This window comes from Anomaloglossus baeobatrachus, chromosome 6 (genome assembly GCF_048569485.1).
Source record: "Anomaloglossus baeobatrachus isolate aAnoBae1 chromosome 6, aAnoBae1.hap1, whole genome shotgun sequence".
Lineage (NCBI taxonomy): Eukaryota > Metazoa > Chordata > Amphibia > Anura > Aromobatidae > Anomaloglossus > Anomaloglossus baeobatrachus.
This window is the reverse complement of record NC_134358.1, coordinates 146,384,188-146,397,057: the sequence shown is the minus strand read 5'-3', so window position 1 is coordinate 146,397,057 and position 12,870 is coordinate 146,384,188. Positions and strand designations below refer to the sequence as shown.

General features: G+C 46.4%; 1 protein-coding gene across 1 annotated transcript in view; it reads right to left on the bottom strand.

The window, feature by feature from the left end:
- PRKDC (protein kinase, DNA-activated, catalytic subunit) overlaps positions 1 to 12,870 on the bottom strand; it is a 527,347-nt gene that overhangs the window by 502,055 nt on the left and 12,422 nt on the right. Inside the window, exon 3 of the mRNA XM_075353287.1 lies at positions 7,797 to 7,889. Within this exon, the coding sequence (XP_075209402.1) occupies positions 7,797 to 7,889 (93 nt within the window). The remainder of the gene's footprint in view (positions 1 to 7,796; positions 7,890 to 12,870) is intronic.

The window sequence follows — 12,870 nt, the reverse complement described above, 5'->3', positions numbered from 1 at the left end:
TAGTGCCCACGGTTGGCCGACCGCGAGATGCCACAGATCCGGGTACCACGACCTCCTCGGCCAGTCTGGAGCAACGAGGATGGCGCGGCGGCAGTCGGCCCTGATCTTGCGTAACACTCTGGGCAACAGTGCCAGAGGAGGGAACACATAAGGGAGTTGAAACTGCGACCAATCCTGAACTAAGGCGTCTGCCGCCAGAGCTCTGTGATCTTGAGACCGTGCCATGAATGTCGGGACCTTGTTGTTGTGCCGGGACGCCATTAGGTCGACGTCCGGCATTCCCCAGTGGCAACAGATCTCCTGAAACACGTCCGGGTGAAGGGACCATTCCGTCGTGACCACCGCCCAGGATGGGGGCAGGAAGGATTTCCCCTTCGACAGAGAAGTGGGGAGGAGCCACCACTGAAGGGAAGCTTTGGCTGCCCGAGAAAGGGAGACGTTCCTGTCGAGGGACGTCGACTTCCTGTCCCATTTGCGGAGAATGTCCCATTGAAGTGGGCGCAGATGAAACTGCGCAAAAGGAACTGCCTCCATTGCTGCCACCATCTTCCCTAGGAAGTGCATGAGGCGCCTCAGGGGGTGTGACTGACCATGAAGGAGAGATTGCACCCCTGTCTGTAGTGAACGCTGTTTGTTCAGCGGAAGCTTCACTATCGCTGAGAGAGTATGAAACTCCATGCCAAGATATGTCAGTGATTGGGCCGGTGTCAGATTTGACTTTGGAAAATTGATGATCCACCCGAAACTCTGGAGAGTTTCCAGAGCAACGTTCAGGCTGTGTTGGCATGCCCCTTGAGAGGGTGCCTTGACAAGGAGATCGTCTAAGTAAGGGATCACCGAGTGTCCCTGAGAGTGTAGGATTGCCACCACTGTTGTCATGACCTTGGTGAAGACCCGTGGGGTTGTCGCCAGGCCAAAAGGCAGTGCCACGAACTGAAGGTGTTCGTCCCCTATGGCGAAGCGCAGGAAGCGCTGATGCTCTGGTGCAATCGGTACGTGGAGATAAGCATCTTTGATGTCTATTGATGCCAGGAAATCTCCTTGGGACATTGAGGCGATGACGGAGCGGAGCGATTCCATCCGGAACCGCCTGGTTTTCACATGCTTGTTGAGCAGTTTTAGGTCCAGAACGGGACGGAAGGATCCGTCCTTTTTTGGCACCACGAACAAGTTGGAGTAAAAACCGTGACCCCGTTGCTGAAGAGGAACAGGGATCACCACTCCTTCCGCCTTCAGGGTGCCCACCGCCTGCATAAGAGCCTCGGCTCTGTCGGGGGGCGGAGATGTTCTGAAGAAACGAATCGGAGGACGAGAGCTGAACTCTATCCTGTAACCGTGAGATAGAATGTCTCTCACCCATCGGTCTTTTACTTGTGGCAGCCAGGTGTCGCAAAAGCGGGAGAGCCTGCCACCGACCGAGGATGCGGTTTGAGGAGGCCGAAAGTCATGAGGAGGCCGCTTTGGGAGCGGTTCCTCCGGCGGTCTTTTTAGGACGTGACTTAGACCGCCATGCATCGGAGTTCCTCTGACCTTTCTGAGGCCTTTTGGACGAGGAAAATTGAGACCTGCCCGCGGTCCGAAAGGACCGAAACCTCGATTGTACCTTCCGTGGTTGAGGTCTGTTTGGTTTGGACTGGGGTAAGGATGAATCCTTTCCCTTGGATTGTTTAATGATTTCATCCAATCGCTCACCAAACAAGCGGTCGCCAGACAATGGCAAACCGGTTAAGAACTTTTTGGAAGCAGAGTCTGCCTTCCATTCACGTAGCCACATGGCCCTGCGGAGTACCACCGAATTGGCGGATGCCACCGCCGTACGGCTCGCAGAGTCCAGGAAAGCATTAATGGCGTAGGACGCAAACGCCGACGCCTGATTGGTTAAGGACACCACTTGCGGGGCAGATGTACGTGTTACTGCATTAATCTGCGCCTGACAAGCTGAGATAGCTTGGAGCGCCCATACGGCTGCGAATGCTGGAGCAAAAGACGCGCCTATAGCTTCATAGATGGATTTCAACCATAGTTCCATCTGTCTGTCAGTGGCATCTTTGAGTGAAGCCCCATCTTCCACTGCAACTATGGATCTAGCCGCCAGTCTGGAGATTGGAGGATCCACCTTAGGACACTGAGTCCAGCCCTTAACAACCTCGGGGGGGAAGGGATAACGTGTGTCCTTAAGGCGCTTGGAAAAACGCTTGTCTGGACAGTCTCGGTTTTTCTGGATTGCCTCTCTGAAGTCAGAGTGATCCAGAAACATATTTAATGTACGCTTTGGAAACCTGAAACGGAATTTCTCCTGAGAAGCAGACTCCTCAATTGGGGGAGCTGGGGGAGAAATATTCAACACCTGATTGATGGTCGCTATAAGGTCATTCACTACTGCGTCACCTTCAGGTGTATCTAGGTTGAGAGCGGCTTCAGGATCAGAATCCTGATCTGATACCTCCGCTTCATCCTCCAGAGAGTCCCCCTGCTGGGACCCTGAACAGTGTGATGAAGTGGAGGGAATTTCCCAGCGACCCCGCTTGGGCGGCCTGGGACTGCGGTCCCTGTCAGAGACCTCACCCTGTGACCTATGGGTTACCCCAGGGGCACTTTGCTGTTCCAAATGAGGGGGACCAGGGGTCAAGGATTGGACAGTGTCCGGGGCCTGAATCACCGGTCTGGACTGCAATGCTTCCAGTATTTTAGCAGACCATTTATCCATAGTCTCAGACAGTTTGTCAGCAAAGGCTGCAAACTCCGTCCCTGTCACCTGGACAGTGGTAGCAGGTGGTTCCACCTGGGCCACCTGTAGCAGAGGCTCCGGCTGAGTAAGTGCCACAGGGGCCGAGCATTGCACACAATGAGGGTCAGTGGAACCTGCCGGTAGGACAGCTGTACAAGAGGTACAGGTTGCAAAGTACGCCTGTGCTTTGGCACCCTTGCTTTTTGCGGATGACATGTTGTCTCCTTGAGAACAACCAGGAGGGTATATAGCCAAAAATCAACAGAGCGACCGTACAGTGCAAATGTATAGCCTATAAGCCTATATATATATATATATATATATACACTTCGGTACTCAGTGGGGCCAGCACCACAGGTGCTGCTTACCGACCGCTGAGAGCGGTTGTGTGATCACCAGATTCCCTGCCTGGGTCTCCCTGTGTTGTCTCTCCTCTCCAGCGTCTGAATCGCTGACAGGAATGGCTGCCGGCGTTCTGTGGGGAGGAGGGGACCGTGGGCGTGCCCAAGAAAAGTGCGGGAATCTAGTGCCCCACTGTACTGAGTGAGGAGGGAGGAGGATACTAATGTATGCTCCAGCCCTCGGCGCTGACGATCTGTGCAGCGTCCCGCCCTTCCCCTGACTGGCAGGCCTGTGGGCGGGAATAAACGACACTAGGCCGCAGAAGCCGGGGACTAAAGTTATAAGCGCGGCCGCGCGGTAGTCCCCCGGCGCACTAACACCTCCAGCAGTGCTGGAAAGTGTCTGGCACAAGCGCTCCATGCGCGATCGTCCCCGGCGCACTAACACACCCAGCAGTGCTGGAAAGTGTATGGCACAAGCGCTCCATGCGCGATAGTGCCCGGCGCACTAACACACCCAGCAGTGCTGGAAAGTGTATGGCACAAGCGCTCCATGCGCGATAGTCCCCGGCGCACTAACACACCCAGCAGTGCTGCAATGTGTATGGCACCAGCGCTCCATGCGCTGTCCCCACGGGGACACAGAGTACCTCACAGTAGCAGGGCCTTGTCCCTGACGATACCCGGCTCCTATCCAGCAGATTCCCAGGGGCTGCGGAGGGAGCACGGTCCCAGTGCCTGGAGACCGATCCGGGTCCCACTTCACCCAGAGCCCATTAAGGGATGGGGAAGGAAAACAGCATGTGGCTCCTGCCTGTGTACCCGCAATGGGTACCTCAACCTTAACAACACCGCCGACAAAGTGGGGTGAGAAGGGAGCATGCTGGGGGCCCTGTTATGGGCCCTCTTTTCTTCCTTCCGACCTAGTCAGCAGCTGCTGCTGACTAAGCTGTGGAGCTATGCGTGGATGTCTGCCTCCTTCGCACAAAGCATAAAAACTGAGGAGCCCGTGAGCACGGGGGGTGTATAGGCAGAAGGGGAGGGGCTTTACACTTTTAGTGTAATACTTTGTGTGGCCTCCGGAGGCATAGCTATACACCCCAATTGTCTGGGTCTCCCAATGGAGCGACAAAGAAAAAAAGCTATAATAAACTGACATGCACAGTATTGCATACAAAATGTTAACCCTTTCACGACCGGCCGATTTTTCGCTTTCCGTTTTTTTTTTCGCCATTCTTTTTCTGAGAGACGTAACTTTTTTATTTTTCAGTCAATATGGTCATGTGAGGGCTCATTTTTTGCGGAACGAGCTGTACTTTTAAATGAAACCATCAGTTTTACCATATTGTGTACTAGAAAATGGCAAAAAAATTCCAAATGCTGAAAAATTGCAAAAAAAGTGCGATAGCACTATGGTTTTTGAGATATTTTATTCACTGTGTTCACTATATGGTAAAACTGATGTGTGGGTGTGATGCCTCAGGTCAGTGCGAGTTCGTAGACACCAAACATGTATAGGTTTACTTTTATATAAGGGGTTAAAAAAAAATCGGAAGTTTGTCCGAAAAAAGTGGCGCACGTTTTACGCCATATTCCGTGACCCGTAGCGTTCTCATTTTTCGGGATCTTAGGCTCAATGACGGCTTATTTTTTGCGTCTCGAGCTGACGTTTTTAACGGTACCATTTTTGCGCAGATGCTACGTTTTGATCGCCTCTTATTGCATTTTGCGCAAAAGTTGTGGCGACAAAAAAACGTCGTTTTGGCGTTTGGAATTTTTTTGCCGCTACGCCGTTTACTGATCAGATTAATTGATTTTATATTTTGATAGATCGGGCGTTTCTGAACGCGGCGATACCAAATGTGTGTATATTTTTTATTTTTTTAACCCTTTAATTTTTAATGGGGCGAATGGGGGGTGATTTGAACTTTTAGGTTTTTTTGTTTTTTTTTAATTTTTTAAAACTTATTTTTTTACTTTTTTTTTTTATTTTACTAGTCCCCCTAGGGGGCTATTGCGATCAACATTCCGATCGCTCTGCAGTATCTGCTGATCACAGCTGGAAGGCTGTAAACAGCAGATACGCTGTCTTTCTCTTTTGCTGTGCCCCGGGCACAGCGAAAGTGAAACCAATTCATGTGTAGTACAGGAGTCATCACATGACCCTGTACTACCATGACAACTATCGGGAGTCACGTGATCGCGTCACGTGACTTCCGGTTTCGGCGGTAAGTAAAACTTTACCGCGATTGCGCTTATAATGGCGCTGTCATGTATTGACAGCGCCATTATAAGGGGTTAATCGGCACGAGCAGATAACGATTCTGCTCGTGCCTAGCAGGCACACATCTCAGCTGTGAATATCAGCTGAGATGTGTGCCGATCGCGGCATGCTGCCGCCGGAGGACCGCGGGCAGTAAGATTATGTCATTTAGGACGTAATTTTACGGCCCGCGGTCGTTAAGGGGTTAATACAACAGGTTAGGAAATTAACAATTTTTCTCAATCGAGTCCATCCCTCTAATGTCAGTGCATAATAAATATACAAATTTCAAAATTGAGAGGGCTGATACCACTTTCATCAAGAGGACTATGTATATATGTAGATACCTCAACAGCTAGCCCTGATGAGCCCTAGAGGTCCCTACCTATCAATGGAGGGTATGACACCGTAAATGTTTTAGGCACCCCAGTCATCGTCGAAAGCCCCCACCTGAACCAGGCTTTCAGTATGCATATCCTTAGACAGAAGCTGCTAATCACAGAAGGGCAGAGGTTAGATGAGATCATTACCTGCTGTGACGAGCTCCTGCTCTCCTGATGTCAGCGCTGTCACTGCCTTCTATGCCCGCCGCGTTCTCACGTCATGTCTCGCAGGCGGCCCAAAACTGTCACTAGCGGTGACGTCACGGGCTCCCGCGATTCTTTGCTGAGAACGCGGCGGGCATAGAAGTCAGTGACAGCGCTGACGTCAGGAGAGCAGGAGATTGTCACAGCAGGTAATGATCTCATCTAACCTCCTGGCAGCAGCGCTCGTCATCCCCTGTAGGGACCTCGACTGACCTATTGATGTTAGCTCAGGTCACTGCACTACTCTCCCAGTCAATGGGGAACATTCTGTTCTTCATTGACTGGGATAGTGACTATGGTATGCATCGTCGTGGAACCTCCTTATTGGATTACGCCGGACTCGGATTTGATTGTTCTTTTCAATAAATTGGTGAAAGAGGGAATGGTTTGGGGAGTGTTTTTTCAAATAAAACTTTTTTTGTTGTCTATTTTTTTTTTATTACTGACTGGGTTGGTGATGTCAGGTATCTGATAGACGCGTGACATCACTAACCCCAGGACCTGATGCCAGGTGACATTACACATCTGGCATCAACCCCATTTGCCACCGCACCAGGGCAACGGGATGAGTTGGGACAAAGCGCCAGGATTGGAACATCTAATGGATGCGCCACTTCTGGGGTGGCTGTGGTCTGCTATTTTTAGGCTGGGGAGTGTCCAATAAAGCTGGACCTCCCTAGTCTGAGAATACCAGACCACAGCTGTCTGCTTTACCTTGGCTGGTGATCCAATTTGGGGGGGACCCCATGTTTGTTTTTAATTATTTATTTAATTTAAAATAACAGCGTGGGTTGCCCTCTGTTTTGGATTACCAGCCAAAGTGAAGCTGCCAGCTGGGATTTGCAGGCTGCAGCAGTTTGCTTTACCCTAGCTGGCTACAAAAGATGGGGGGACCACACGTCATTTTTTTTTTTAATCATTTATTTTTTGGCTAAATACAAGGCTAAGTACCCTTTAATGCCACATGAAAGTCACAAAAGGGTGCCAGATTAGAATATGCAGGGGGTGGGACATTATATATGTCTTTCTCATCTATCTGTCCATCCCTCTATCTATCCCTCCATTCATCCCTCTATCTCTCTGTCTCTATATCTAGCCATCTCTATATCTACTCATCTATCTTTCTTGCTGCTTCCGTTTTTTGCGGTCCGCAAAAAAACGGAAGGCACACGGATGACACAAGGACTGTATACGGAACGGATGTCACACGGATGCCACACAGATGCATCCGTGAAAAAAAGGACCGTTTTTTGCGGTCCACAAAAACGGAATGGTCATGTGAATGTAGCCTAAAACGAACATTGCTAGTAAACAAAAAAAAAACCAAAACCAAGTAACAGATGGAAGGCTGAATTTTTTGTTTTAAATTAAATATGTCAGCAGGTTTTTGCTCCCCCATCTGAGAGCAGCGTAATGTAGAGACCCTGATTCCAGCGATGTGTCACTTACTGAGCTGTTTGCTGTCATTTTGATAAAATCAATGTTTTCTATGCTGCAGATCTAGCAGTTATACAGAGCTCATGAATATGCTGGACTACCTGGCAGCATGCCAAGTCGTCCTATATTGATAATCTACTGCTGATTAAACAGTGATTTTATCAAAACTACACTAAGCAGCCCAGTAAAGGACACATCGCTGGAATCAGGAACTCTGCTCCTACATTATGCTGCTCTCAAATTAGGTGACAGATTCCCTTACCACTTACAGCATGCTGTCTTCAGATTATATTGCAGAAACCTGCTGACAGAGTCCCTTTAAGTATAGCAGAATATACAAACATCAATTTGTCTTAAATTGACTAACAAGGTGATGAAATAAAATGCACAAGGGAAATTTAGCACAGTTCCATAAACAGCTATAAGACTTAAGATCTTACTTTAATTTCTAAGGCATATGGCTGGGATTGTTGGCCTATCTTCTCGAGGAAGGCGCACAGGAACTTTAGAGCTTCTTCTCGACAGTCTCGATACTACAATTTAATAGAAATTACATTAGAAAACAAAGTCCTTTTCCACAAATTAAATAATATGAAACAATATGTTACTAATTATATATATATATATATATATATATATATATATATATATATATATATATATATATATATACACACACACATATATATATATACATATATATATATACATATATATACACACACACACATATATACATATATATATACATATATATATACACACACACACATATATATACACATATATATATATATATATACATGCACACATACACACACACACAAAAGCACACACACACAGTCATGACCAAAAGTGTTGGCACCCTTCATTCCAGAAAATGTTTTGTTATGTATGTTTATTTTTTTGTGTATTGGAATAGGCCCCCAAAGAAATGGAACGCAAAAAAAAAAAACGCAAGTTGGACATAATTTCACACGAAACTCCAGAAATGGGCCGGGCAAAATGGGCCGCTCAACTTAATATTTGGTAGCACACCCTTTTAGAATAAATAACTGCAATCAATCGCTTCCTATAACCATCAACAAGCTTCTTACATCTCACCTGGAATTTTGGACTCTTCTTTTGCAAACTGCTTCAGGTCTCTCATATTTGCAGGGTGCCTTCTCCTAAACAGCAATTTTAAGATCTCTCCACAGGTGTTCAATGGGATTTCGATTCGGACTCATTGCTACCATTTCAGAACTCACCAACGCTTTGTTTCCATCCATTTCTAGATGCTCCTTGAAGAATGTTTGGGGTCATTGTCCTTCTGGAAGACCCATGACTTAGGACACAAACCAGGCTTTCTGACACTGGCCATTACTGTGCGACCCAAAATCATTTGGTAATCTTCAGATTTCATGATTCCTTGCACACAGTCAAGTCACCCAGTGCTATAGGCACATAAACCACAAAACATCTTTGAACGTCCCCCATATTTGACTGGTGGTACTGTGTTCCTTTCATTCTGTTTTTCGTAAATAGTGGAATCATGTGCTTTACCAAAAAGCTTGATCTTGGTCTCATCAGTAAACAAGATGCTCTCCAAGAAGAATTTTGGCAAACTGCAGTCTAGCTATATTGTGTCAGCAGTGGGGTCCTCCTGGGTCTTCTGCCAAAGCGTTTCATTTCATTCAAATATTGACTGATAGTTTGTGCTGACACTGATGTATCCTGAGCCTGCAGGACAGCTTGAATTTCTTTGGAAATTGATTGGGGCTGCTTATCCACCATCCGGACTATACTGTATTGCAACCCTTCATCAATGTTTCTTTGTCATACAGGGAGATTGGCTACAATGCAATGGGTTGTAAACCTCTTATGTTGTGCACCTTGCACAAAGGAACAACAAGGTCTCTGGAGATGGATTTGTAACCTTGAGACTGTTGAAATGTTTACACAATTTTGATTCACAATCTTCAGACAGTTCTCTTCTCGTCTTTCTGCTCTCCATGCACAGTGTGGCATACACAGACACACAATGCAAAGATTGAGTCATCTTCTCCCCTTTTTATCTGGTTTCTGGTGTGATTTTCTTATTGCCCACATCTAGTACTTGCCACAGGTGAGTTTGTACAAACATCTCATGCTTGAAACAAAGTTGTTTACCCCCAATTTTGAAAAGTTGCCAACAATTTTGTCTGGCCCATTTTTTGGGTTGTGTGTGAAACTATGTCCAATTTGCCATTATTTCCTCTCTTTTTTTGCGTTGTTCCAATACACACAAAGAAAAATAAACATGTCTATAACAAAATGTGTAAATGCAATAATTGTGAGGGAGAAATACTTTTCTGGAACAATTTCAAGGGTGCCTACTAGTGATGAGCAAGCATGCTCGCCTCTGTTTGATACTTGATCAAGCATCATGCTTGCTCAGATGTGACATCCATGAAACAAGAACACAAAAAGCCAGCTTCCTTCACTTAATTATAAGAGCCATTTGTAGTGTCTGAATAGCTCTCATGGGGGACGGAGAGACTCGCTTGTTTTTGTACTCCTCACCTGGCTGCCACCACATATGCAAGACACCATCTAACCTAAATAAGTTTATTTTGGTCTCAGCAGAGGACATGGTTCCAGTAATCCATGTCCTTAGTTCGCTTGTCTTCAGCAAACTGTTTGCAGGCTTTCTTGTGCATCATCTTCAGAAGAGGTTTCCTTCTGGGACGACAGCCATGCAGACCAATCTAATGCAGTGTGCGGCATATGGTCTGAGCTCTGAGAGACTGATCCCCCACCCTTTTAATCTATGCAGCAATGCAGAGAGCACTCATACATTAATTTGAAAAGACAACCTCTGCATATGACGCTGAGCATGTACAGTTGAAACCATAAATTTATATATACTATCTAAAAATACACATATGTATGTTTTTCTCACTATCTGACATGAAATCAGAATAAAACTTTCCTGTTTTAGGTCAATTAGGAACCAAAATTATTTATATTTGCCCAATGCCAGAATAATGAGAGAGAGAGAGAGAATGTTTTAAGGCATTTTTATTACTTTCTGCAAAGTCAAAAGTTTACATACATTTCATTAGTATTTTATACCAATGCCCATAAACTGTATGACTTGGATCTCTTTCCACAAGCGTCTCACAATAGTTGGTAGGAATTTGGGCGCATTCCTCCTTACAGAAGTGGTGTAACTGAGCCATGTTTGTAGGTCACCTTGCTCACACCTCCCTTTTAAACTTTCCCCATAAATTGTATATATATATCAATAGGATTGAGATCAGGACTTTGTGATGGCCACTCGCCACTTTGAAACCAGTTTGGCAGTATGCTTTGGGACATTGAACATTTGCAAAACCCATTTCCGCCCAACCTTTCATTACCAGAAGATGCAGATTTGGTGCAGGAATTTGGTGTATAACTTTCATCATCAAATCTGCATCTCCTGGCAAAATATCACAAAAAACTGCATCGCGTTTTGATGCATTTTTTCCCAGGAAATGCAGTATTGGTGCAGGAATATGGTGTACAAATTTCAGCACAATATCTGCATCTCTTAGCAAAATAAATGTGTTTTTCTGCCAAGAGAAGCAGGTCTCATTGAACTGAATGAGTTCACATGAGGTCACTGAGTTCAATGAGGTCACCTGAGGTCAGTTTACCTGCAGTCACAAATGGGGTATCGTGGGAACCTACATGTGTGACCGCAGATAAACAGTGATGTTACCACTCACAGCTGCGGCTCAGTCAGTCTCTGCCTGAAACCACAGCAGAGGGTCATGCTCTGTGTCCACGCGATACAACTTCAGTGTGTAGCAGAGTCGGGATTGTTGTGGGACCGTGTGTGGATTACGTTGGAACTGGGTGTTTGGAATTAATAAATTGGAGAAATACTGTGGTTTTTTTGTATTTTATTTCAAAAAAAGGCTTTTTGAGTTTTTTCTTTTCACTTACAGTATTAGTCTTATAGACGCCTTGCATTACTAATCAAGAGCTTAGTGGCAGCTATGAGCTGTCATCAACCCATTATATTACCCTGATTGCCATTGCACCAGGACAAACGGGTTGAGCCGGGTAAAGTGCTGGAATTGTGACATCTAATGGATGTGACAATTCTGGGCTTCTGCAGGCTGCCAGATTTAGGCTTGGGGGTTGGGGAGGGGGTGGGGGGTGGAGAGCAATAACCATGGGCCTCCTCAGCCTGAGAGTGCCAGTCCCCAGCTATCAACTTTGTCTTGGCTGGCTATCAAGACTTGTGGGGGGGACACACAATTTATTTATATACCATTATGAGGGACGCAGACAGCGTGTATGATCCAACCAATCAAAGACACTGTCATGCAGGGTTGTGGCGCAGTCTGACTGCAACCAATCACAGACACTGAGACTGACGGTGAGCAGGGAAAGCAGTGAATATGTATGGGGTTTAATGAGTGGACCTGGAAGTAGTGTTACAGATGTCCATGTCACCTGAATAGAGTATACTGGCCATGTGTAGGCATGAGCTATGGAGCGATCAGCCACTGATCCCTCACCTTGCACGGTCCAAATAACCTCCCAACAATATCCATATGGATATCTGTGGTTTCATTTTATCTTATTCATCTACAATTTAGGCACATATTGCTTTAATTCTCCTTCACATTAAAAAAAATAGCTCTCTTTAATTGAAAAAACGGATTTTTGTGTACTCACCGTAAAATAGTTTTCTCTTAGCCATCATTGGGGGACACAGGACCATGGCTGTTATGCTGCCTATCCATAGGAGGACACTAAGTAGATGCAAAAGCATAGCTCCTCCTCTGCAGTATACACCCCCTGGCCGGGCCAGGCAAGCTCAGTTTTAGTAAACAAGCAGTAGGAGAAAAAAAACAGTAAAAACTTACCTCAACAGAGGAACATGAGAAAAACAAGAGACAAAATTAAATAAGGTACTGAGAGAACCAAGTCCCAACAGGGTGGGTGCTGTCCCCCCCAATGATGGTTAAGAGAAAACGAATTTACGGTGAGTACATAAAAATCCGTTTTTCTCTGACGCCTCATTGGGGGACACAGGACCATGGGACGTCCTAAAGCAGCCCATGGGTGGGAAACATAAAAGACGACAGCACATCCCAAGGACTAGGAACCAGTCCCAGACAGCCTGGAGCACCTACTGAGAGAGGTGCTCTACTGCCGTTTGCAGAATTTTCCTACCCAGATTTGCCTTAGTTGAAACCTGGGTATGGACTCTGTAATGCTTTGAAAATGTATGTAGGCTAGACCAGGTCGCAGCCTTACACACCTGTTCCACTGAAGCCTGATGCCGAATGGCCCACAAAGCGCCAACTGCTCGCGTGGAATGAGCCCGCAGCCCACTAGGAATGGGCTTGAGTTGCAAGCGGTAGACTTCCTGGATCGCAGAGCGAATCCAGCGAGCCAGCGTCGCCTTTGAAGCTGCCTGTCCCTTCTTAGGCCCCCCAGGAATGACGAACAAAGAGTCCGTTTTCCTAAAGGGGGCTGTCCTGGATATGT